At 39.4% G+C, this 27603-nt stretch overlaps 1 protein-coding gene across 3 annotated transcripts in view; it reads left to right on the forward strand.

Moving 5' to 3' along the window:
* The window catches only part of YTHDC2 (YTH domain containing 2), a 62716-nt gene extending 50822 nt beyond the window's left edge, over positions 1 to 11894 (forward strand). For 2 of the 3 annotated variants that reach the window (XM_036309168.1, XM_036309170.1), the window contains 4 exons: positions 4928 to 5099; positions 7522 to 7725; positions 8480 to 8662; positions 10116 to 11894. In XM_036309168.1, coding sequence (XP_036165061.1) covers positions 4928 to 5099; positions 7522 to 7725; positions 8480 to 8662; positions 10116 to 10196 — 640 coding nt within the window. In that variant the 3' untranslated portion in view covers positions 10197 to 11894. The remainder of the gene's footprint in view (positions 1 to 4927; positions 5100 to 7521; positions 7726 to 8479; positions 8663 to 10115) is intronic. The other variant, XM_036309169.1, reaches the window with a different exon arrangement.
* Positions 11895 to 27603: the final 15709 nt, after the last annotated feature.

Consider the following 27603-nt stretch of genomic DNA (forward strand, 5'->3'; position numbering starts at 1 on the left):
ATGTATGTCAAGTGGCATCTTTCGTAGGTACCCTACAGCAAGAAGTGATGGCTATAGCCATTTAAAAGAACAACCCACAAGTATTACCTAGATATCAATATTGCTGACTAGTATTCCTACAGAAAAACCATCTATTCATTCAGTGATACATTCAATACCTGTTGTTCTTGGTATGAGGGATAGAGCAATGTACAAAACAAAATAGACCTCTTCCTTCAGAGAATTTACATTTTATTGAGAGGCATATAATAAGTAAATAAATTTATTGTGACAAAATTTGTTTCAATTTAATCAAATTCTTTTATTCTTTCTGGCATTTAGCAATTGGATGTGACATTTTTATTTTATGATTGTCAATAGTAAGAAAACTCTTCTTGAATTATTTATCCAAAAATATATTATGATATAACGAGAGGCCCAGTGCACGGATTTGTGCACTGCTGGGGTCCCTCAGCCTGGCCTGCGGGGACTGGGCTGAAACTGGCTCTCTGACATCCCCCGAGGGGTCCCGGATTGCGAAAGGGTGCAGGCCAGGCTGAGGGACCACACAGGTGTACAATCGGGGCCAGGGAAGGACCACGGGAGGGCTGTAGGGCATGTCTGGCCTGTCTCGTCCAGTCCCAATTGGACCCCAGCAGCCAGCTAACCTACTGGTCGGAGCGTCTTCCCTCTGGTGGTCGGTGCACGTCATAGTGACTGGTCGAACAGTCGAATGGTCAGACACTTAGCATATTAGGTTTTTATTATATAGGATATGATAGTGGTTATAATGAATCATTGGGCATGATTCAGAACTATTTCTTGTAAACATTTAATAGAATCAAGTATGTTTCTTTTTATCATTAGAAAAAATTTTCTTACCTTGTTGATAACAAAGACAACATTTTGCCTGTGATGCTAATTTTGGCAATATTGGAAAGTCTCTGTAGTAAGAATATGATTTCACTGGTAAAAAACTGAAAATAGAAACAATGGAAACAAAAGATATGTGATGTTCAAGGGTCAGATGGGGATTTCATTACCTTCTTTTGATCAAATTTTGCATATTTCACAGAAGCATAAAGGCTTTATTAGTTCAGACTTCAGTGAAAGAGGAATAATATTTATTGGTTTCCAAGTTCTTCAGATATCCAGTTTTAGGAATAATTTAGCCAGTTGCCAAGAAAACCACACATTGTGCACAGCTGAACCTTTCTGATGTAGACCCTCCTAAACAAAAGAATAGTAAAAACCATATATTCTACTTAGACATCCCCCACTTTTTTGAAAAGATTATTCTAAAAGCTTACTTGAACAGCAAATATTTAGAATGTGCACATACATCTCCATGGATATTTTAATGTGGTCTTATTATTCCTACACCTTTCTGGCATTTAGCAATTGGATGTGACATTTTTATTTATTATATGATTGTCAACAGTAAGAAAGCTCTTCTTGAATTATAAAAAACCTGTTAGATTCACAGAGAACTGTGTGTGTGTGTGTGTGTGTGTGTGTGTGTGTGTGTGTATGTGTGTATGTATGTATGTATAAACGCATATATATTATGTGTGTACCTATATTCACATACTAACAGAGTTGCACACATTTTTTTGGATAAAAACTTCCTTTTTCCTTTATGAAGTAATACATATTCATTTGATAAAATTTGGAAATACAGAAGAAAATCAGAATTATAAAGTGTAATTAGTTATACTTAGAAACTGATTGTCTTATAAGTTCATCCCCCCCCCTCCCCCCCCACCTTGTGATACCAGGATCAAGCATTTCCTTTTCTTACAAGTTGTAGCCTGACATTTTTCATTCTCCTACCTATTGAACAATAGGACTTTTTGTAGAATTAATGGATTATGCCTAGAATTGATGTATCTTGATGAAGACTAGAATGAGGACTCTTAGGAAGATTTATTTTTGAAGAGAGAAGTTATCATCTTTGTGGGATTACTTTTTAGAGAAAAATTATTTATAGTTAGAGTTTTCACTCTAGGATAGCAAGATGTAGATTAGATAAATGTTTTCAATAAAAACACTTTTTGTCAGTGAATTTCATTTATTTTTAATATAATAAATATCCTTTGATAAATATAAAAATAGTCACATATTCTGTTTGCTTACATTTTCTTTCTTTTAAAAAAAATCCTCACCTGAGGATATGCTTATTGATTTCTTTTTAGAGAGAGAGGACAGGTGGGGGTGGGGGGGGAGAGAGGAAGAAAAGAAAGAAAGAAAGAAAGAAAGAAAGAAAGAAAGAAAGAAAGAAAGAAAGAAAGAAAGAAAGAAAGAAAGAATTATCATTATGAGAGAGAACATTGATTGGTTGCCTTCAGTATGCACCCAACCAGGGATTGAACCTGAAATCTAGGTATGTGCCCCAGGTACATCCACACCTTTCAATATATGGGACAATGCTCCAACCAACTGCATACTGGCCTGGGCTGCTTATATTTTCAATTAACTCTTCAACTCTACATTTGAAGCTTTGTACATTCTGCACCTCAGCCTTATAATATCCTCCATCCTATAAAGTTTTTACCTAAAATCATATTTTGAATTGAAAATATTTAAGAATAGTTTAAGAAACTATTAAAATACTAGAAATTGCCCATGTCCCATCCCAAAGCCAAACTAATGTTTTTTTCTTATCATTTTCAAATAGTAATTTAATGGCAAAAGATTTACATAAGAAAAAATGAGCTATAAGTGAGTTCTATATCAGAACTCTTTGTTCCTCCTAATTGAAAATTTAGGTGGAATGGTTTACGCCACAGTGGTTCTCAACCTTCCTAATGCCGCGACCCTTTAATACAGTTCCTCATGTGGTGACCCCCAATTTCATTGTTACAAATTGAACATAATTAAAGCATAGTGATTAATCACAAAAACAAGATGTAATTATATATGTGTTTTCCGATGGTCTTAGACGACCCCTGTGAAAGGGTCGTTCGACCCCCAAAGGGGTCGCGACCCACAGGTTGAGAACCGCTGGTTTACAGGCATACTTTGTTTCTACTTGAATGAAATGTTTTGGGGAAACCAAATAAACATGAGAAAAAAGCTAAAATAAGGCTCAGAGTAAAAGATCAACTTGAAAACCACAAAAATAGGTATTTAATTCTATTGAAAATATCATTTTTACTTTAATAAGATTTTGCCTTCATTAAGTTCTGTCAGCTAATTTTCAGGTCAGTTAGGTACCAGGGTAAGAATGATGGAATGTTAGAAGTTGTAACTAAAAAAGTCATTGAACTTCGGTTATGAGAGGAAAAAAATCTTTGAAAATTTAATTTTTGTACTTCTAATCAAGTTGTTAATGATTCATATATGCATACATCACACTTTATTAATATCTTTAAGTTTTAGCTATTTTATTTCATTTGTGAAAGAAACAATCCTTCATCTAAGATATTTATAGAAATGGAAAAAATTGTGGGCATAAGCTATTTCAACTTGTCTTGTAGGCAGGACTTGCAAAGACTCTGTGGAAGCTTGTGGATTATTGAACACTTACCCTTTTCTGCTTTAAATTTATTCATTATAAATATTGTGAAACACAGCAAAGTAAATGAAATACTATAATGAACTCCATAGCCCTGATTCAATAATAACCAAGATTTCACCTACTTGTTTGTAGCCAAATATTTTTTCCTTTTGCTTTCGTTTTTGTTTACATATTTCAAAATAAATACCATACATCCTGTCATTTTACCCTTCCACATTTAACTATGCATCTCTTAATACAACAGGCATTTTTTCCTACATAATCAAAATCCAATTATCAATTTCAATGAAATGATAATTTCCCCAGTTCTCTATAGATTTATTTGAATTAGCATCCAGGGAGGACTTATGCATTGTACCAGGGTGTTGTGTTTCTTGAGTCCCTTGTGATCAGAGCAGTTCCTTAGTTGGCCTTTTTGAAGAAACTAGGTCAGTGGTACTGTGAGATGTACAGCAGGTCCTTGAATAACATCATTTCATTCAAAGTGTTTCATTATAATGTTGATGAGATGACATAGTAACTTAACTCTTGTTTATGTCAATTAGCCTATGGTAAAATTGGTTCATTATACATCATTTTGCTTAAAGTCACAGAACTTGTTGCTGACACTGAGTACTTACTGTACCACATTCTGGATTTGTCTCTTCATTTCTCCTGGCGTTAGTTATTGCTATATCTTAAGTAGTTCATGTAAACTGGTAGTTAGCTCTCAGTGCTTGATTAGATCCAGTGTTTGGGCGAGAATATTCTATAGGTGGATATTGCATGATTTTAGGAAGTACTCAGTTTATTTTTAAATGTCTGGTTGTTCCACAAATATATACTTTTTAAGCTCATAAATTAAAAGACTTGCCCAGGATCATATACCTAGTTAGTTATAAATTTAGTACTGTCCTAGAAATCTTTTATCCTGACTCTAGTCCAGCATTATTTCCACTTTACCTTACTATTTTAGTATGCTTTTTATATGTATTTTACTTGGCTCTAAGATATGCTGTGGAGGTGGAAGGGAAGTGGAGTGGGTGATATTCTTGTAAAGGCCATTGGCTTAGATGTAGTTTAATAATTTTATAATGTTAAAGACATTAAATGTCAATATAAAATATAATTGTTAAGTTCTCTCCTATACCATCATAAAGGAGGATAGGGATTTGGTAAGGGGAATAATACTTGGGTAATTTTTAATATTAAGTTAAAGACTTTTGTAGATTGTCTTAAAAATATGTTTTTGTATATTTGTTTTTGTAAACTGTACCATAATAGTCCAACTGTTTCTTAACTTCCAAATGTAATAGAAGAATGAAATTCCCTTTTAAAAAATGTCCTATCAACTATAATGTCTTTGAAACTTTGATTTAAAATGGCATTTGCTTTGTATTATGAACTTACATATAATGGGTTGCCTTTGCTTCTTCCTTCTCACTCAAGAGTATTGATGAAATCTCCATCTCCAGCACTACATCCACCTCAGAAGTACAAAGATAGAGGAATTTTACATCCTAAACGAAGCACTGATGACCGACCAGATCAAGCTTCTGCAAAATCTACAGAAGATTACCCAAGTCCTTGTGCTAGCCCTTCTCCTCCATCCTCAGGAAAGGTAGAGTATCTAAAAGTTGATGTAGCAAGGAATACATTTGTAGCACATTGGATATTACGTATTTAAAATCATAAACCAATTATTTTCAGTTACTAATTGTGGGCTCTGTTCTAGATATATATTGAAGCCTGCAAACTTGAGACACCTTGAGTAAATTTTTTGTTTCTTTTGTTTGCCAGTTTTTTCTAGTTATTACCATGTTGGTGTGTTTTAAAACTAACAGATCACTCACTGATGGCATGTAGCTAAGTAGTTCATTATTTCCTTTCTATTTCTTTAGAACTTCTTTTTTTTGTTGTTAAAACAAATAAGAAGAAGATTATCTTAACTTTGGTTTATAATTTTAGAATTGAAAAGGATTTTTTTGTTAATTGATTTTATCAACTCAGTGGATATAGTATAAACCAAAACAGGATGGAACTAGGAAGATAGGAAATTTTGATGGGGAATTGAGAACTATGTATCTTTTAAAGAATTTATAAAATGAATGGTTTCTAATGTTAGAATATATTTAGTTCTACTTTCTTGTGTTGTTAGTACCTGAGTAAGTATTTGACTAGGGTTATTTGTTGTACTGTATGTTGTGTTCTGGTGAACCTGTAACATTTTTGGTGTACAGGGTGACATGACACTCAGCCAAGTCAACTCACCTGGGTCCTCTAGCTGTTTTTATTAAGATTTCCTTTTTACCACTTGTTTTTAGCAGTTTGATTTTGATATGATTTGGTCTAGTTTTCCTTCTGTTTCTTCTTCATTCTGTGTATTTATAGTTTCCATCAATTTTGGGAAATGTAAGACCATTACTTTCTCACTTTTTTTGTTGTTAATCCTTACCTGAGGATATTTTTTCCATTGCTTTTTTTGAGAGAATAGGGGAGAGGGAGAGGGAGAGCGAGAAACAATGATGTGAGAAAGACACATCAATTGGTTGCCTCCCACACATGCCCTAACTCATGTGGGGATTGAACCTGCAACCCAGGTACATGCCCTTGACCAGGAACTGAACCTGTGATCCTTCAGTGCGTGGGCTGATGCTCTAAGCGTTGAGCAACACTGTCCAGGGCTCTTCACTTATATTTTATATTTCACCTCTCACTTCTCCTTTCTGGGATCCTGGATATACAAATCTAAGGCTACTTGATATTTTCCCACAGGTCACTTGATGCTCTGATAATTATATTTCAGTTATTTTCTCTCTGCTTCATTTGAGAGGTTTCTATTGCTGTATCTTTAAGTTAGGTCACTTGTATTTTTATTTGTAGTGTCTAATCTATTATGCATTCTTTCTAGTGTATTTTTCACTTCAGATACTGTAAGTTCATCTCCAGAGCATCCTTTGGGTCTTTAAAAAATACCTTCCATTTCTCCTCTCATCATGCTCATGTTTCCTTTATCTTCTTGAAGATAGTAAGCATATTTATCATAACTGCCTTAATATTCTTATCTCCTAATTGCATCATCTGAGTCTGTTCCTAGTGATTATTTTCCAGTTATGGATCATATTCTTCTGTTCCTTTGCATTCCTTATAATTTTGTTTGGCTACATGATTTTTGTTGTATTCCTTTAAATAGTGTTAGATATCCTTTTGGTATACAGTTAAGTTAGTGGCAATCAATTTAATCTTTTCAGGATTTGCTAGTAAGCAGTGCTAGGGTGGTTCCAGAGCAGTTTTTATCTGGTACTAATTTAGTTCTGATACTAAGGTGTGATGTTTCTGTGGACTAATGACCCATTATTAGTCCAAATTATTTCTATTTTGGTTGGGGATAACAGGAAGTATTCTCAGCCATATGTGTGAGCGCTCAGAATTATCAGGTGTACTTCCTTCCTTTGGGTCTTTTCCAGGCCTCAAGTCATTTTTTCTTACTTGTGTGCAGGTCAGCACTTAACCAAAAACTGTGGGAATCCTCTGCAGTTTCCCATGAGCTCACTTTCTGTGCAACTTTCTTCGGTCTAGTTCACTGCCATGCAAATACTAGTTGCCTGGTCTGTCTCTGCATTTCAGCAAGACCACTGGTTTCTGTTTGTTTCCTTGCACTGTTACCTGGAAACTGTATCCTGGCAATAAGCTGGAGCAGTATTTGTTTTGTTTTCATAAAACTTTTGTTTTAATAAACTTTGAAGTTTATTAAAATATTTTCTGGAAGTACATTTGGAGTATAAATCAAAGTTGGTAATCCAGGATCCTTTCTTGATAAGGGATTTTGAATGCTCTGAAACTGAGTACTGGGTTTGGGCTCTTTAACCTCATTTTGATTGAGCCTTGTGTAGTTTTTCAGGAATGAATGACAGAGCTGTTCGCATTTGTTGAATATTTGGTAAACTATTTTGGTTTATATGTTCATGATGATGTTATTTAATGGAGCCTATTGATTCCGAAAGGTCAAATTACCTTTCAAGAATTTATGCATTCTTTTATAGGGGTCAAAATCTCCTTCACCAAGACCAAACATGCCTATTCGATACTTCATAATGAAGAGTAGCAATTTGAGAAACCTTGAAATTTCTCAACAGAAGGGTATTTGGTCTACAACCCCTAGTAATGAGCGGAAGCTAAATCGAGCCTTTTGGGAAAGCAGCATGGTTTACTTGGTTTTTTCTGTTCAAGGATCTGGACATTTCCAGGTGAGCCATCCTGAAGCAGTAAGGGTTCTTCTGGCTGCAGGTTAGACCATAGAGATAAAAAACAAACAACAACAACAAAAACCCCTGGCTTTGTATTACATCGGAATGCAATTTTGTCTTAGAATGAGAAATACATTGCACCTCCTCAAGGGCATGATAAATAGGGATCCCTTTGTTTTTGCCTTATCTTACCAGAACCTCTCCAGATAAACAATTTCTGCTTCTGAAGACAACTGTAGATTTACCATTTCTGGGGTAGATTAAAAACAATGAGAATCTTGAATTTTTGGTAAAATGTTTATTTAAATAGGTCAAGGAAGTTAGTATTGACAATCAAGAAACTGAGTGTGTGTCTTAACTCATATATCTGAATTTATAAAATAATGAATTTGATAATATAATTTTTGGAAGTAAAAGCATAGAGGTTAGATTGTATCCATTTATTATGGTATAAATGTGGGTTTAGAACTATTGAAATATTATTTAGAAAATATCTGTCATATCTGAAATTATGTTAGAAGGCTGGAATTGGTCTTTCCTGTAAAATTTGCTTATATATTTTTTTATAAAAACACTTAATAAGTAGCTTATTTTTTAATTGATCTTTATTGTTGAAAGTATTACAGATGTCCCCCCCCCCTTTTTTGTTAGCTATGTATTACTTTTATATTATATTTTTCCCCTTAAAAAACCCTCATAGCTTTCTCAGATAAATTGAATTTACTTTTATCCTTCCACCTCATTTTATCCACAGGGATTTTCTAGGATGTCATCTGAGATAGGAAAGGAGAAGAGCCAGGATTGGGGCTCAGCTGGACTAGGAGGAGTATTTAAGGTGGAGTGGATACGAAAAGAAAGTCTGCCCTTTCAGTTTGCACACCATTTGCTCAATCCTTGGAATGATAACAAGAAAGTCCAGATAAGCAGAGATGGGCAGGTATACAATGGCATTTAATATTTTTCTTCTACTTTTCTTTTTATTTTGTTTTGCTGTTATTTAGTGATTTGTTTGAGGAGCCATTGTAAGAATATATATCCTATTTTCCACATGCACATGGAAAATAGTGGTTCAGATTTGTAAAGGAGCTAGTACAAGCCTTCTTGCAAAATATCTCTTATAGAGCTCATTGCTTTTGTAACATTTTGTAAATTTGACTTCTTTCTGTCATTGCATATATAAAATATTTCTTAAGTTCCTTTTTGGAGACTCCTGTTATCCTCCTAAGATAGTGATGGTGAACTTTTTGAGCTCGGCGTGTCAGCATTTTGAAAAACCCTAACTTAACTCTGGTTCCGTGTCACATATAGAAATTTTTTGATATTTGCAACCATAGTGAAACAAAGACTTATATTTTTGATATTTATTTTATATATTTAAATGCCATTTAACCAAGAAAAATCAACCAAAAAAATGAGTTCGCGTGTCACCTCTGACACGCGTGTCATAGGTTCGCCATCACTGTCCTAAGATATGATCAAAACTGAGTGTAATTCTGAAGTATTGTAATTTTACTAAAATCTAAGGTTAACAACAATATCTAAACTCCATTAAGACTTTAACTAATTGTGTAATGTAAAAAAATAACCTTTTTATATTTTTGTGGCTTGTTTTATTTCTATTATGTTTTACCTTGTCTTCATGACATACATTTTAAACTAGCTAGGGTGATGGGAATTAACATACATATGGATTACTGTGCTAACTGTAATATGAGGTAATTTAATGCACACAATGAATTATTAGCCCAATTTTATGTAGGATAAAATAGATTCAGAGAAATTAGTTTTGCCTAAGGTCACACAGCTAATAATTTATTTGAACCAGTGTGACTCACTTCAGATTACCACATGAAGAGTGGATTCTTTTTAAAAGCACATCTTGTCACAAGAGGACTGTAAATAACATTCTTTTCAGTTATATAAGAATATTTTTATTTTTATCCTAAATAGTGATTTTGAAATAAGTCTAATACCTAAGATAAGATTATTATATAGTCATCTAAGCTAGTCTCTTGGAAAAAAACACTGGAAATATCTAATATGCTATGTTTTATAGGTCAAGCTGAATGCTTTTGCTAAATATCCATTAGAAACAAAATTCATTATTTCCAGATACAAAAAAAAAAAAAAAATTCTAACAGAACTCCATGGAAGTCTCTCATCAAGTTGTCACAAATAGTTGCGATATTTGCAGGTTAACTACAGTCTTAAATGCTTCATAAATCCTAAAGCAAAGAATTAGAGCAATGTATTCCATATAATGTTAGTATGTGCTGGTAGAAAAATAAAATTTACAGTGATTTTCTTACATTTTTATCAGTGTAGGTATTGGTGATTATAAAATTCAGTCCAGTTATTTTAATATTTATTCTGACTTTTGATTTATCTAGGAACTAGAACCTCAGATTGGGGAACAGTTGCTACAGTTATGGGAACGCCTTCCATCAGGAGAAAAAACGACAACTGATTGACACTCAAGTTATACCATTCTTGACTTTGAGTACTGGCAATATTTGTGGTCATTAAGGATATCTTTCAGATTACTTATCTCTTTATCTTTCAACCTTTCAAGAGCACTTAGTTACAGAATGCACTGACTTCCAAAAACTTAGATGGGCTTTTCTGGTTTAGAGTATTGCTTTAGAACCACCATCTTCATATAAAAGAGATAATGATAATTTTAATAGTGATAATATAGAATGATTATGTAATGTTTATTAATTGTAAGTTTCTAATTGAATAAAACATAGTAGTTTCATTATTTGACAAAACAGCAGTTATTTTAAATATACTTAATTTGAAGTTGAGTGTTCATTTGTTTAAAACACTGAATTATAGTTCATATTGATTATTTTTTTAATGCAAAGTAAGTTTGTTTACTTTTTATTGTTAACACTATTACAGATGCCCCCTATTTAAGTTGTTTACTTTTAAGAAAGGCCTGAATATATCAGTACATCTGTGCACCATTTTAGAAGAGTCAACTCCTAAGATTTATGATTAAAAAGCCAACAAGCAAACAACCAGATTAAAAAATGTTTCTTTTAAAAAATAGTGTGTGCTAATTAACGACTATTTATTCTGTCATTTTTAGCCTAAGATACATTAAGAAAAAAAGGAGGGGTATTCTTTTTCTGCAATTATGTAATGCAGGAAAGTCTGAAGAAAGGCAACATTCCTCAGGTCGAATTCAGTGCTTAGTTTTCTTGCTGGTTCTGCCTCTTTTAACCTGATGGGTGCCTTACCCCATTCTTCCTCCCATATTACAACTTACATGAGCACAGTAACTATGACCTTTTTGTTTTGTCTAGGGCAACTTGATTTAGACAAGTTAGAAATTTAAACAAATTATACAAGTAGTTTAACAGGTAGTGATAACTTGTTTGCTGTATGTCTTCCAAACTGAAGCCTACAAGCATCACAGTTCTAAATGCCTTCTATTTGTTTTCCAGTACTTTTTATCCTGCTATGTTTTGGATGATTTATTTATTTTTTTGCACTTAATGGTTTAATAAATTAGGGTGGTGATGGTGGTGATTTTTTTTATAAAACTGTGTTAGCGCCAACTATCTACTTCTTTGCCAATTCAGAATTATTTGGTTTCAACTCTTTACCGCCACTATCTATAAAGTTTCCTAAGAAGCTTTTTGAAGGGAAATAGAGGTACAGGTAAAAAAGAATGAAATGTCTTGGTCACTGAGCTCTAAATAGAACAGGTTGGTAGCACTTGTCATGATACATTTGGGTCATTTCTAGATAACAACACCAACAGGAAATTAATTTAAAGACAAGAACTCTGAGTCATCTGCTTCTGTATTTGAGAACAAAGAAGTGAAAATTTATAGGTCAACATAAAATCTTGAGAACCCTTCTACTTCCTCTGGGAAAGCATTATATATTGATATATTAGTTTAGAATGTCATCTGTGATTTTGGCCTGTATTTGTAGATACTTGGTTTTTAAAATTTATTTTATACTTTGAGACATACCTATAAATTGAATCTATGTGAATTATGTTTCACTGTATGTGTATTACAGTTTTTTTCCTATTAGAGCAACTTGTGTTCCTCTGATAATGTTTACATTTTGTTTAGGTGTATATTTAGCAGTTCCTGGTGTTCTAAATTTGGAAGTTGAGGACTTTTGAAAAATAAAACTTGTTTCATTTTTATCTGTTTTCTAATATCTAGCCCCTGTGGAAATGATGACTTTGTTGATACCTATATAAAATGAGTACAATTTGAATGTAATTAAAATGCTGTTTTTGAAGAGATGAACTTTAAATATACTTATTAGATGAAATTCTACTCAATTATTTATATCTTGTTATTTCTGATACTACATATTAGGACTAAGGTAACAGTGATCAGCAATATCCCTTGAGATATTAATGAATTTCAAGTACCTTGAAGAATATCATAATGACATTGAAGGTGATGGTTTCATAATAGTACAAACTCCTTGAGAAAAAATATCCTTATTATGATAGGGGCATAGAAAAAAAATTCAAGACATGTTTTAATGTAAAATCTTTGGAATATTAATAAAATATTCAGCCATCCACCTTGTGTTCTTAGCCAGGACACTTCATTATGCTAACTTGCCATTGTACCCGCTGAACAACCCAGCGTCACTCCAGCAATTACAGCAAAGATAGGCCATGAGGAAAGAATAAACTTCAAGAAAAGACAGGTTCATTTAAGAATTCTTCCTCATAGACTCATTCTTTATCATTTAAAATATTATATCCTGAAACAGAGAAAGTCTTAAGGAGTAAGTTAAATGAGCTTCACCCCAGAATCAATAGCAGGGCAAAAACATTGCAACTGAACATGTAACTCACAAGTGACCATGCTTCCTGGTCTGAGTGAGCCTCACATAATATAGATCTTCACTGTGTTCCAGGAGTCTCCACAATTCCGTTGTACCCAAAGGACCACATACTGTCAATATGCCCATGGCCACTGGATGCATCTGGTCTTTCAACCAAATGGGAAATTTCCACTTGGCAGTCTAATACAATCTCCAATTCTCCATATTCAAAATTGAACTACTATTGCTTCCCCACAGCCTGTTCTACCAAAGCTGTCTGCCCTCTTCAGTAGATGTCAGTTCCCTTCTTTTGGTGGCTCAGGCCAGAAAACTTGGAGTCACCCTTGATGCCTTTCTTTTTCTCATTTTTATCAGAAAGTTTTCTTGGGTCTACTTTCAAAATATTTCTAGACTCCAGCTGTTTCTCACCACAGACTGTCATAACCACTCTGAACTGCGCCACCATCATTCTCACCTGGGTTATTGAAATAGCTTCCTAAGATTTCTTTTCTCTCCCTTCTGCCACGAATCTATTCTCAACATATAAATTTTAAGACATCAAGAGAATTAATATAGTGCTGCTCAAAACCCTGCAATGGCTCCCCATCTAACTTGAAAGCCAAAGTCTTTATAATGGCATAAACACCTTACATGATCTGCTCCCCCTTTATATTTCTGACCTCTACTCATTCCACTTTAGCCACATTGAGCTCTTCACTATTCTTTCAATATACCAGGCATGTGCCAGCCTCAGAAACTTGTTTTAGCTGTATACACTGCCTGAAATGCTCTTCTCAGAATATCTGTATGGCCAGCTAGTTTTACCATTTAGCATAGGTTTAATGCAAAGGTTTCTTTAAATTTTATTTAACTTTTAGAATTAACAAATCAACTTTTTAAAAAAGATGTACAAGGGCATGGACCTTGGTTGCGGGCACATCCCCACTGGGGGTGTGTGCAGGAGGCAGCTGGTCGATCTCTCTCATCAATGTTTCTAACTCTCTATCCCTCTCCCTTCTTCTCTGTAAAAAATCAATAAAATACATATATAAAAAAGATGTACAGTCCAGCTCTATGAATTTTAACACATGTACAGATTTATATCTTTTACCACAATCAGGATTTTCCATCACTCCCCCTCATGCTATGTCCCTTTGTACTTATAGCCTCCTCTTGTCCCTAAGCCCTGGCAGCCATTGATCTGTTCTCTGACATTCTAGTTTTCGCCTTTTGAGAATATCATATAAATAGAATTATTTTTCAGCATAATGTCTTTGAAATCAATCCAAGTCATTGTGTATATCAAAGCTCATTTCCAGACTTCTGGTCAAAATGGAGAGTAGATAAATACTATACTCACCTCCTCCAACCACTACATCAAAATTACAACTAAATTATAGAACAGCCATCATTGAGAACCACCTGAAGACTAACTGAACAGACATCCGATCCTATCTAATAATAGAGAAACATGGTAATTAACCGTAACTTCACTACCCTTCCCATTGGCTAATCAGCGAGATATGCAAATTAACTGCCAACCAAGATGGTGGCTGGCAGCCAGGCAGCTGAAGCGAACAGGAGGCTTGCTTGCTCTAGTGATGGAGGAAGCCAACGTTCCCTGCCTGCCGCTGCCGGCCTCTGAGCTTGCACTCTAAGAAACCATGTTGCAATTATAGAAGCTAAACAAGCTCCAGAAACCTGCTTTCACCCGTCAGAGCTGGAGTTGCAGCAGAGTTTCAATTATAGAACCCAAACAAACCCAGATACCTGCTTTCAGCTGCTGAGGTCTCAGAGCTGGAGCCGAGCCTCAGAGCTAAAGCTGGCTCTCAGCTCCAGTGACAGCCATAGAAGGTAAATAAATTCCAGAATAAAAAAAGAAAGAAAAGGAGAGGTTGGGAGCTTCAGTCACCCGCCAGCCTGAAAACGGCCCTCAGCACCCCAGTGGGGACCCCCACCCTGAAGGGGGTGTGACCAGCTGCCAAACAGCCATCATCCCCTCATTCAGGCTGGTCAGGCACCCCAGTGGGAACCCCCACCCTGATCCAGGACACCCTTCGGGGCAAACCAGCCGGCCCCTACCCGTGCACAAGGCCTCTATCCTATATGATAAAAGGGTAATATGCAAACTGACCCTAACAGCAGAAGGACTGGGAATGACTGGTCACTATGACACACACTGACCACCAGGGGGCAGATGCTCAGTGCAGGAGCTGCCCCCTGGTGGTCAGGGCACTCTCACAGGGGTGAGCTCTGCTCAACCACAAGCCAGGCTGATGGCTGCCAGTACAGCGGTGGTGGTGGTGGGAGCCTCTCCTGCCTCCTCAGCAGTGCTAAGGATGTCCAACTGCAGTTTAGGCCTGCTCCCCGCTGGCAAGTGGACATCCCCCGAGGGCTGCCAGGCTGCCAGAGGGATGTCTGATTGCCATCTTAGGCCCAATCCCCTGGGGAGTGAGCCTAAGCCAGCAGGTGGTCATCCCCTGAGGGGTCCCAGACTGCGAGAGGGCACAGGCTGGGCTGAGGGACCCACCCTCCCCCCCGGGTGCACAAATTTTTGTGCACTGGGCCTCTAGTAAGGATATAAAGAAGAAACCATGTTGAGAATGGGTAGAAAGGGTGGAGACGAGAAATAGGCAGGTCGCACACCATGGTGTAATTAAAAATTGCGAGGGATATCTTGGCTGTGGAGCAAGAGACCTCAACTTCACACTGGGCTCTCCAATCCAGTGCTCCAGTGCCATGAAGAGTCCCTGTAACATCTGGCTTGAAAAACAGCAGGGATTACATCCAATTGAGATGGAGGGCTGCTGGAGACCTAGTTGCTACACGTCATAAGGGCCCAAGTGCAGACTCACTTGCTCATAAAGTTACTTGCTCTGGGCTCCAGTACAGGAACAGCAGCTCAAAGAGTGCCAGGACAGATGGGGAGGAAGTAAATTGACTAGATTCAGGGAGAAGTCTGGAGGGGCAGGGGTCAGGGTATGGAAGTGCTGGCAAGTGTTCTTTTATTCAGCCCTCCCCTCTGCTGGCCTGGTGCAGGTGGGCACCAAATCTGAGCTCTCAATTAACCCGCCTAACCTGTTTGCAACATCAAACACATGGGTACTACCCAACCTCTTCCAGCAGATTCTCCACATGAGCAGCCTACCTCAGCTCAAGCTGTGGACTTTTCTAAATTCTCAGAGGTCCAACCCCATAACGCCCCCTCATCCCCTAAAACAAAAAGAAGCCTGGCGTAAGCTCTGACTGGTCTCAACTTGCATTATAGCCCCTTCCATTAGCCCCAAGTGTGGGATAAGCAGCAGACACTCTTGACTTGGAATGTAGCCTCAAAAGTGGCAACAAACATGACACAAGTGGCAGCTGGCCTCAGCTAATTGTGGTGCCCACCAAAAGCCCTCATCTGAAACTAGTGGAAACCATCCCCAGTTCACACAATAGCCTTATCCAAGCACCTCCAAGCCCAGCACAAGTGGCAATCAACCACAGATCACTTTTTAACTCCTACCACATAGTGCTAAACTAGGCACAAGCAGTGGCTGACCTTGACCTGCATGCTCCCATGAGACTCCAGATCCAACACACCCGATGGCTGGCTTCAGACCACACCAGAGTACCACCCAATCAGCTCTACAAATGACTCCAAGAGTGGACTTGGCTGGTACTAGAGCTCTGCTAAAGTGACTCCCATCCCACAGGGTCAGCCCCAGCACAACAGCTCATCAGCTGTAGTCATGGCCAGGCCTCACGGCCAGCCTGAGGACCAATCCCACCCACTGATGTGTAAACAGCAATCAAGGCTCAAGTACAACAGGAGGGCACACACAACCCACAAAAGGGACACCCCTAGAACACCCAGCTCTGGTAACCAGGGAGACTGCACCATTGAGCCCCACAGGACACCTACTATAGCAAGCCACACTGCCGAGACCATGAGATGTAGCAAATCCTCCTAATACATAGAAACAAACAGGGAGTCAGCCAATAGGAGGAGATAAACATGTCCCAAGTGAGAGAACAGGCCAAAACTCCAGGATAAGAACTAAATGAAATGGAGACAAGCAATGTAGAGGCAGAGTCAAAACCACTGATTATGATGATTATAAGGATGCCCAATTAACTTAGTGAAAAAATAGATGACACAGATTCCTATCTCTTGAGCAAAGTTATAGGAATCATAAAAAAGATAGAAAGCAAACAAAAAACCCAGTCAGAAATGAATACAATAATTGAAATGAAAAATATATTAGAGGGAATCAACAGTTTATTAGATGAATAGGGAGTTGAATCAGTGATTTGGAAGACCAGGTAGCAGAAAATACCCAATTAGAAACAGTAAAAAGAAAAAAGAATAAAAATAAAAATGCAGATATGCCTAGCTGGTGTTGCTCAGTGGTTGAGTGTTGACCCAGGAGTCAAGAAGTCACCAGTTTGGTTTCAGGTCAGGGAACCAAACTGGTTGGGTTGTGGGCTCAATCCTCAGGACGTGCAGGAGGCAGCCTGATGATGTTTCTCTTTCATTGATGTTTCTATCTCTCTACCCACCTCCCTTCTTCTCTTTCTAAAAATCAATAATTTTTTTTTTTTTTTTTTAAACAACAAGGATAGTTCAAGGGACCTTTGATACAATATCAAGTGTACCAGGGGTAGCAGAAAGAGAAGCGAGAGAGCACAAGGAATTGAAAATCTATTTTAAGAAGTGACTGAAATCTTTCCTCTCCTGGCAAAGAAAATAGACACATAAGTCTAGGAAATACAGAGTCCCAAAGATGAACCCAAAGAGGCCCACACAAGCACACATTATAATTAAAATGCCAAAGGTTAGAGACAGAGAAAATCTTAAAAGCAGCAAGAGAAAAGCAGTTATGTACAAAAGAGCTCCCACTGAGACTGTCAGCTGATTTCTCAACAGAAACTTTGCAGGAGAATAGGGATTGGCATGAAATATTTAACGTGATGAAAAGCAAAGACCTTCAACCAAGATTGCTCTACCTAGCAAGGCTATCACTTAGCAATAAGGAGAGATACCATTTCCCAGACAAGAAAAAGCTTAAGGAGTTTATCATCACTAAACAAGTTTCACAAGAAATGTTAAAGAGACTCCTTTAAAAAAAAAACAGAAGATAAAAAATGTGACTGAGAAAATATAGGAAAGACAAAAATCTTTAGTGATAAAGACACTTAAAAAAAGCAGCGGGCCAACAACTATAAAGCTAGTACAAAGGTTAAAAGACAAAAGTAGAAAGATCATGTGTAATTACAACACTAAATTAAGGGATACACACAAGAAATAAAAATAATGGCAAAAACAAATGTGGTGGAGTGAGTTAAAAATGTGATTTTAGAATGTGTTCAAACTTAAGTAACCGTCAACTTATAATAAACTGCTCTAAACATAGGTTGGTATATATGAAGCACATGGTAACCACAATCCTTTAAAGTCTAAAAGAAATATGCAAATACTAGAGATAGGATAAAGACACTACAGAGCAAGAGAATAAGAAAGGAATGGAGAACTAGAAAAACAATCATAAAGTAATAAAATGACAATAACTACATACCTATCAAAAATTATTTTAAATGCAAATGAACTAAATGTTCCAATCAAAGGACATATAGGCTGTCTGGATTTTAAAAACCACACCCATGCCTATGTTTCCTACAAGAGACCCACTTCAGATAAAAAAAACAAACGCACGCTCTGATGAGAGTAAAGGGATAAAAAAAGATATTTGTGCAAATGGAAACAACAAAGCTAGGGGAGCAGTACTTATAAAAGACAAACATTTTCCATGATAGACCCCATATTAGGCTCTAAAACAAGCTTCAATACATTTAAGAAGACTGAAATCCTATCAAGCATCATCTCCGATCACAATGGTATGAAACTAGAAATCAATCCCAAGAAGAGACCTGAGAAACACCCACACATGGAGGCTAACATGCTACTAAAAATGAGTAGGTTAAGAAGGAGCTCAGTGGGGAAAAATTAAGATAAAAACACAATGACCCAGGTCCGTTTTTGGGGACTCGAAATGGCGGTGGGACCGGTGTGGGGTGAGTGTGTGTGTGAGAGAGTGAGCATGAGTGAATGAGCGTTCGTGAGTGATGTGTGCAGGTTTGGAGCGTCCTGCAGTACCTGCAGCGTCTTCCGGGGAAGAGACTTCCGGGCTGTGCAACTCCGCGCCCAGCTTCGGCCACCACTGCCGCTGCTGCCACTGCCACTCTCCAAGTCTGAATGGACAGCGTCGCCCCGCAGCCATAGTCAGGGTCCGGAGCTGCGGTGTTGGTCACAGAGGGGCCAGTCGCCACCCTCGCCTCGGTGCACTGGAACCGCAGACTGGACGGGAAGTGAGTAAACTGTGGCCAGGCCGCAGGGCCGGGGTCCTGGGGTGGATGGAGGTGGGTGGAGGTGGGTGGAGGTGGGTGGAGGTGGGTGGAAGTGAGTAAACTGTGGCCAGGCCGCAGGGCCGGGGTCCTGGGGTGGATGGAGGTGGGTGGAGGTGGGTGGAGGTGGGTGGAGGTGGGTGGATAGAGGTGGCCAGGACAGCGCTGATTGCTGGGAGCATTGGGAGCTCAGGGCAGGAATCCCAGGCTGAGACTCGCGGGCGGGAGCAGGGTGAGTTCCCTGCCAGTCCCACCTGGGATCTCAGTCTGCAGGAGGGAGCCACGCAGCAGAGCTCAGGGCTAGCAGAGATGTTGGATGGACACTCCCACCAGCGATCCTGAGGGACCCTTTAGAGGAACTTTTGAAGGAGAGCAAAAAGGAGACTACAGTGGGGCTGGGGAAGGACGGCCTGCCCACCTCCAGAGCAGGGGAGGTCCCCCCTTCCACACTCTGTGGAATGGCTGGTTGTGCCCTGCCCTACAGTGGCCTGAGGCAAGGAGGAAAGGCTCTGGGCTGGAAAATTCTGCGCCCCTGTGACTAGACCAGGCAGCGTCCAGGATGCAGACATTTGGCCTGGTTGGCCTGGAAGGAGGCCCTGCTGGGGACAGCGGCACTGAACAAGTGGAGTGCCAAGCCGGGCTGATTTATTTGATTGCATTTCATACACCAAAAACAAACTATCAAAAAGAAAAATTAGGAAAACAATCTCATTTACAATTGCATCAAAAATATAAACTAGCCCTGGCCGGGTGGCTAGGTTGGTGGGAGCATTGTCCTCCATACCAAAAGGTTGCAGGTTTGATTCCCCCAGCCAGGGAACATAACCTAGGTGGTTTTTCATCCCTACATTTTTGATGTGTGCATAAATCAAAAAGTTTGGTGTTACTTAATTGTAAGTAACACATTCTGATTTAAGCAGTAAAGGGATTTAGTAGAAGGATGTCAGTCAACAGAATCGATAGATTGAGCCAGATATGAAAATAGGGAAGTGGGTAGACAGAGCAAAGGAAAGGTCAGGCCAGTACCTCACCCCTGGCTTCCCTGCCACTGGACATTGTCAATACCAGATTCTCACTTCTTTCTTCAATGATTTTCCAGTCTCCCCTGTGTCTTTGTCACACCCTCTCAAGAATCAAAGTGTATGGGAGCAAATGACTGGCCACATAAGTGCCTTCCTGCTAAGGCAGCGGTTCTCAACCTGTGGGTCGCAACCCCTTTGGGGGTCGAACAACCCTTTCACAGGGGTCGCCTAAGACCATCGGAAAACACATATATAATTACATATTGTTTTTGTGATTACTCACTATGCTTTAATTATGTTCAATTTGTAACAATGAAAATACATCATGCATATCAGATATTTACATTACGATTCATAACAGTAGCAAAATTACAGTTATGAAGTAGAAACGAAAATAATTTTATGGTTGGGGGTCACCACAACATGAGGAACTGTACTGAAAGGTCACAGCATTAGGAAGGTTGAGAACCACTGTGTTAAGGAGTAAGAAGCAGAAGGATCTGCCCTCTTCTGCCATGGAAGGTGGGCCCACGTCCCACCAGCCCTAATACAATGAACTATCACTGCAAATAGGAAGGAGGTTTGGGTTATAGTTAGATATTTTTAAAAAAAGACATAAATCTGCGACAACATCTATTGATTCCTTATGACTACAGGATTGTTTTTTCCCCCCCAATGGTTGAAATAATGTATATACAGGGGAGGATGTTAGATTGTGACCCAGGCATAACTTGGGAAGGTTGGAGAAGGCCATATATTCCCTGAGATTGTATGCAGAATTTTGATATATTTGTGTTTTGCATTTCCGGGGGGTGGGATGGTCTATAACTTTTGTTAGATTCTCCGAGATGCTCACATCTATAAAAAGTTAAAAAATACTACCTGGAATGTTCTACATAATTACTTTTTCCTCGTGAAATTTCATTTGTCTGTATTGTCACTATTTACTACCTTTGGTCCACTAGATGGTACTGTTGTATGCATTTCCAAACACCAATCACATTTTATTGATACAGATGAAAAACCACGGTGGTTTAAATGGCAAGTTCTCAAGATCATTTTCGAATTAAAAATAATTTTACCAATCATGTACTTCAATCTGACGAACCCGGTGCCCCAAAAGTAAGGGAGAGATTTGACCAGGACCAGGCCTTTGGAAAAGCCAAAAGGGAAAGGAACACCTGGCCGTGGGGTCTCCTCCTTCAACCACACCATAATTTGAAGCTGTGCTCTGGCCGCTGAGGGGCTGGGGCGGTATTGGCTGTGGACTTCAGATTCTTTGCCCTGAGCTATTTGTAGATTTTAGTTATAGTCACGACTTAAAATATGTTCCTTCTCTCCTGAGGGCTCAGGGGTAATACTCAGGAGGGCTTTAGTTCAGGAGGAAGCTTGTTCAGATCCTTGCTGTGACGGTCTCCTACCCCCTTGCCTGGTCAGCTTGAGACATGTCTTACAAGTATGTGCATTATGTTCTTTCCAGAGCCAGATAACCCTATGAATGTATTTATGAGAAGTATCGATGAGGTATGATGCTGGTGTTTGGATTCCTCAGACCAAAAGAGAGAGAAAACCCAAGTCAAATGGGGAAGCCACTCCAGGAAAGTGGCTGGACAGTTTCTCTGTGGCATCTTGTGTACAGACCCGTAAGCCAAGGCACAAAGAGGAGCCATGGTCTGTGCTCAGCACCCACCGCTTTAGGGGATAATCCTTCCAAATTTCTCCCCCAAAAATAGTCTTGAAGTGCCCAAATCTTCAAAAGATATGCTGTTTCTTTTTTGCCTCCACTTCTCTGTTCTCTGCTCCTTGATCCTTTCTGAGTCGGGCAATATCCCCAGGCACACCTCTCTAAGACAGGAATCAAAGTGCTCACCATCCACGCCTCTTTCCATCAAAGCTAGCAATATTGAATCAATAAAGCACCCTTTTACAGAGCAGCCTTTCCACTTGCACTGATAAACATACCCAACTATATCTAAAACTGACATTTCAGTAAGCCGTTGTGCAGGTCACTATGATGGCTATTCTCTGTCTCCAGATCCACTCTCCTTTGTGCCCAGGATGCTGACTTCTATGTCCCCTGACTTCCAGTTGGTTTGGTCAGTGGGAAACACCAGCAAGAGATGGGAAGGGGAGAGGAGACAGAGCTGGAGAATGTATTTCCCTGTTTCTGTCTGTGGGTCCCTGGGCAGGTTGGCCGTGTTCTTTATTCTCTGCGGAAGGCGATAGCTCCTGCCAGACAGCACTCTCCTGCAGCGAGGACTGTCTGGTTTCCAGTAACTTCTTGTTCCTTCCTTTGCTCCCTCAGGCCGAGGGGTGTTAGTATCTTCCTCTGTGGGGCGCTTCATTCTCCTTTGTAGTTTGTCCTGAGCCCTGCCTCCTCCTTTGTGAGCAGACCCTTCATTAAAATATCTTTATTGTTTTCATCTGTTTCCAACTAAAACCCTGGCCCACACAGCGGGAAAATTCTTGAACTTCTATATTATGAGTTTCCTATAAACATCTAGTTATGACGCTGGATTTAAAATGTGTGTGAATTTTCAAACTGAAACATTAATGGCCAAGTTTTATTAGATTTAGTTGGAAAACATTTACTGAGTTCCAGGCACGACATGAGCACTTCTGTCTCTCATACTAGATTATTATCATAACCCTCTAGGTTCAATCAAAGGTTTGTAAAAACAATAAGTTGATATTGTTCACCACCCCAAGTCAAGTCTCCTCCCATCATCAATTGTCCCTTCTTTACTCTCTTCTCCCCACACCCCAAGACAACATGTTTTTTTTTTTTTAAATTTATCTTTATTGTTGAAAATATTACAGATATCCCTTTTTTTTCTCCATTGGCCCTCTCCACCCCACTACCCTCCCTTCCCCCAGGCCTTCACTGCACTATTGAAAAACAATAAAACAAACAAACAAAAATTCCAGTAAGTTGAAAGTTTTTAGGCATTTAAAAATAGTTGAACATTGACATTTTTATTGTGAATTTGATTTAAAACATTATTATTAAAATCCATTAATTATTACTAATCATAGTTTCTATGATAAACACCATGATATGTTACCAAGATACATCTTTAGGAAGGAAGATCTTATTGCCCCCATACTGGGTGGGCTGCTGGCATAAAGCACTAAGATGCCAGACCCTTGTGGGTATTATCTGAGTTGAAGAGAACTGCCTTGCCCAAGTCATGCCCCTTTCCCAGGGTGGTCCATCTCCAGTGTTGATTGGTGTTTGGGGTATAAAGGCTTGAGACAGCTTTGAAGAGTTGCTTCTCATTTTCAGAAATTTATCATGAGAATACTCCTTTATGACATTATCTTTTCCAGAGTTGGACCAGACTTGTGACATTTGATGCCAGGAGTGATGCAAGAAAACAGATGCTGGGATAGGATTTTGGATCTGAATTATGTACCACCTGGTTGAATTTGAGGACTCTCATGATGAGTGGTTAAGTGGAGTGCAGATAGCCTCTGGCACAAGATAGCAATGCAATTGTTAAAACTTGTAAGCCTGATTGAGTTACATGACCAACTACTCACTGTGAACTGGATGAGAGGGGTCAGTGCTGGATCTGACCTGGGTCATGTACTTTGCAGGTGGGGAATAGACAGGGCATTATGGTAGAGATTCAATAGAACCACATGGAAGAGTGTGGGAGTTTTCTAAAGAAAGGAATGATGTGTTCGGCGCAGTGGGAGATGCAGTCCTTGTCACCAAGGCCCTTGTTATGGCCTGTAATGCTCTACTTGACCTGGTTTGTCTCCTTCCACTCCCCCCAACCCTGCCTCCCAGGTTTCTAGGCAACACTTAGCCTTCTTGCAGTTCCTTAAATAAGCCAAGCCTTCAATTCCTGCCTCCAGGCCTTTGCACCTGTTCTCTCTCCGTGGGAGGCTTTCCCCTCATCTTACCATGATCATCCCCTTATTACATTTGGGTCTCTGCTCAAATGTCACTTACTCAGAGAGTTCTTCCCTGACCCCTTCTAGGGTCACTGTATTTGTCTTACCTAGCTTACATTTTCTTCATAGAACCAAAGTGCACTTGACATTAAATTATTTTTGCTTGTTACTTTGAATATGAGCTCATAGAGCAAGGATTGTGCCCTTTTCAGCACTGTATCCATAATCCTTAGAATAGTGGTTGGCATATAGTAGGTGCTGAGTAATAATTACTGAATTAATGAAGATATAGGGTAGATGGTAAAATAGAGATGCCAAACTGGGCAAGGTTAGTTTCGACTGGAGAAAACAATGGCAAAGGCTTCATGGAGGATAAAGAATTTGAACTGGACATTGAAAGATGGGTAAAACGGACAGGCAGAAATGGAAAAGTTCAGGTAAGAGACTTCTGTGGGGAAAGGCACGTTTGTGGGGAAAGGACACATATGGGAGTAGTCCATTGTAACAAGAGTTTTGGGGTGGTCTGGTGACCGTGTGGTTTGGGGGCTGGTTCATACTTTGGTCCAAGTTCAGTTGATAAGTAGCATCTAACCATGGAGTTTATACTCTGAAAAGTATTGCTGCTGTTCTTTCTTTTCTTTTTTCAAAAATCCTTATTGCTGAGATTATTATAGATGTCCCTCTTTTTCCCCCCCATTGCCTCCTTCCACCCAGTTCCTGTCCTGCCCCAGGTCTTTGCCACTCTATTGTCTGTGTCCATAGGTAATGCATATATGCATATAAGATCTTTCTTTAAGCCCTAGCATTTTGGCTCAGTGGATAGAGCGTCGTCCTGCGGACTGAAGGTTCCCAGGTTCGATTCTGGTCAAGGGCATGTACCTCAGTTGCAGACTCCTTTCCAGCACAGGCCCTGGACAGGGCTCATGCAGGAGGCAACCATTCGATGTGTTTCTCTCACATCATCCATGTTTCTCCTTGTCTTTCCCTCTCCCTCCCACCCTCTCTAAAAATCAATGAAAAAATATTCTTGGGTGAGGATTAAAATAATAATAATTAAAAATAAAAAGAAAGATCTTTGTTTAATCCCCCCCCCCCCCAGAATCATTAGTCTGTTCCATTTCCATGCCTCTGATTCTATTTTATTCACCAGTTTATTCTGTTCATTAGATTTCTTATTAGTTTATTTTGATTTTTAGATTATTGATAGGTATGTATTTGTTGCCATTTTGTTGTTCATATTTTGGGATCATTTTCTTTTTCTTCTTTCTCTTCTTAAAGAATACCCTTAAACATTTCATGTAATACTGGTTTGGTGGTGATGGACTCCTTTATCTTTTTCTTGTATGTGAAACTCTTTATCTGACCTTCAATTCTAAATGGTAAACTTTGCTGGGTAGAGTAATCTTGGTTGTAGGTCCTTGCTATTCATCACTTTGTATATTTTTGCCACTCCCTTCTGGCCTGCATAGTTTCTGTTAAGAAATCAGCTGACAGTCTTATGGGCATTCCCTTGTAGAGAACTAACTGCTTTTCTCTTGCTGCTTTTAAGATTCTCTCTTTGTCTTTAACCATTGGCATTTTAATTATGATGTGTCTTGTTTGGGATTCTCTGGGATTCCTGGACTTGTAAGTCTATTTCTTTCACCAGGTAGGAGAAGTTTTCTGTCATTATTTCTTCAAATAGGTTTTTAATATCTTGTTCTCTCTCTTCTTCTGGCACCCTCATAATGTGAATGTTGGTACGCTTGAAGTTGTCCCAGAGGCTCCTTATACTATCTTCATATTTTTGGATTCTTTTTTCTTTTTTCTCTTCTGGTTGGGTGTTTTTTGCTTCCTCATATTTCAAATTGTTGATTTGATTCTCAGAATTATCTACTCTACTGTTGAATCCCTGTATATTATTCTTTATTTTAGTCAGTGTATGCTTAACTTCTGACTGGTCCTTTTCCATTTCTTCGGAGGTTTCTAGAAGATTTTTGAGTAATCTTATAACTGTGGTTTTAAACTCTATATCCAGTAGTTTGCTTTCTTCCATTTCTTTCATTTGAAATGTTTCTTTGTCTCTGCATTTTGGCTGCTTCCCTGTGTTTGTTTCTATGTATTGGGTAGAGCTGCTATGTCTCCTTGAATTGGTAGAGTGGCCTTGTGTAGTAAGTGTCGTATAGGGCCCAGTGGCTCAGCCTCCCCAGTCACCTGAGGTGGGCACTCTTGGTGCACCCCTTTGTGGGCTGTGTGCACAGTTTTGTTGTAGTTAAGCCTTGATTGCTGTTGGTGTCACTGGGAGGAATTGACTTCTAGGCTAATTGGCTGTGAGGACCAGATGAGACTATAGTGGGAGAGCTGCTGTGTAGGAGATACACCTATGGAGCAGGACTTGCTTCAGTGGGGTTTTGGTGCTCACTGAATCTGCTCCGTGAGTGTGTGGCTTATGGATGTGAAGAGTTGTAATCTGGTATGGTCTGACTCTGACCACTGGGTACACTGGCTCCTGGGTCTCCAGGGAAGTGCAAAGTGAGCCACTGCCTGGGGCCACCCAGCAGGAGCTACAGAGAGATCTGCAGATTCCTTCTCTTTGTATGGGGTTTGGAAGTGCCCAGATGAGGCCCAGCTGTGAAGCAAGGCAGGCTGGTGCTGGTGCTGGGTCTTGGGCCTTTTTTGGATAAGTTTGGGGCTCCCTGACCCAGCTGTAGCTTGCTTGAGAGAATTTTAGCCTGAGCAAGGATAGGCCATTCATGTGCAAAAGCTGCTGCACTCACCTTGGGTGGGGTTGTAAATTGGATGAGGCTGGGTCTTAGGGAATCACCAGGTTGGAGCAAACAGAAATGGCTGCCAGTCAGCCCTGAGACCAGGGAGGTCCCAGCAGAGGAACAATGACTGCTGTGAGCACCTCCATCTGGGAGAAAGCTGCCCCTGAGTTCCTACCCTGATGCCAGACAGTCCAGTTTCTCCTCGTATGTGTCTGGGTCCCCCAGAGCCTCATCCAGCACTGGAGCTCAGAGGAAGCAGGAGCTTATAAGTTTAGTTTGTGGTGCCGGCCTTTTAAGAGGAACAGCTGTGTCACTGAGCCCCAATCCTCACTGGTTTTTACACCCTTAGTTCTTATTGCCCCTAGGGATTTCTTTTCCCAATTCTGGGACCCTGGGCTTGGGGGTCTGGTGTGGGGCTGGGACCCCTTGCTCCTCCCAGTGGTCTCTGCACAGTCAATCTCCCTCCTGATTAAAAAAGCAGTACATGTGGGTGCTGGCCCAGCCCATTCTGCACCTCCGCACCTCCTACCAGTCTCAGTGTGCTTTCTTCTTTACCTCTCTAATTGTAGAACTTCCATTCAGCCAGCTTCCCAGCGGTCCTGGATGATGATTGTTCTGTATTTTAGTTGTAATTTTGATGTGGTTGTGGGAGGTGGCGAGTATAGGCGTTTATCTACGCTGCTATCTTCAAATCTCCTGCTCTTTATTTTTTACTAGATGTTGTGCAAACCACTCATTAGTGGTTTCTGATTTTAGTTCAAACTGATTTACCTACCTATTTGCCACTCCAGTTAGTTAATGCTTAACCCTAGTATGTGCAGTTTAAATGTTTAGCTTTCCTATTATTTCTGTGTTCTTATAGGGTCCTAGCATAACATAGAGAAGACCAAGACTCCTATTAACCCAGTGGGTAATAAGGAAGTGAGTGATGTGATGTCTCAAGCCTGTCTTACATTTTGAATCAAGCCTCACAATGACTATCAGAAGCGGTTTCAGATGTTTGCATT

Source organism: Myotis myotis, unplaced genomic scaffold, assembly GCF_014108235.1.
Source record: "Myotis myotis isolate mMyoMyo1 unplaced genomic scaffold, mMyoMyo1.p scaffold_m19_p_5, whole genome shotgun sequence".
NCBI classification, from domain to species: Eukaryota; Metazoa; Chordata; class Mammalia; order Chiroptera; family Vespertilionidae; genus Myotis; species Myotis myotis.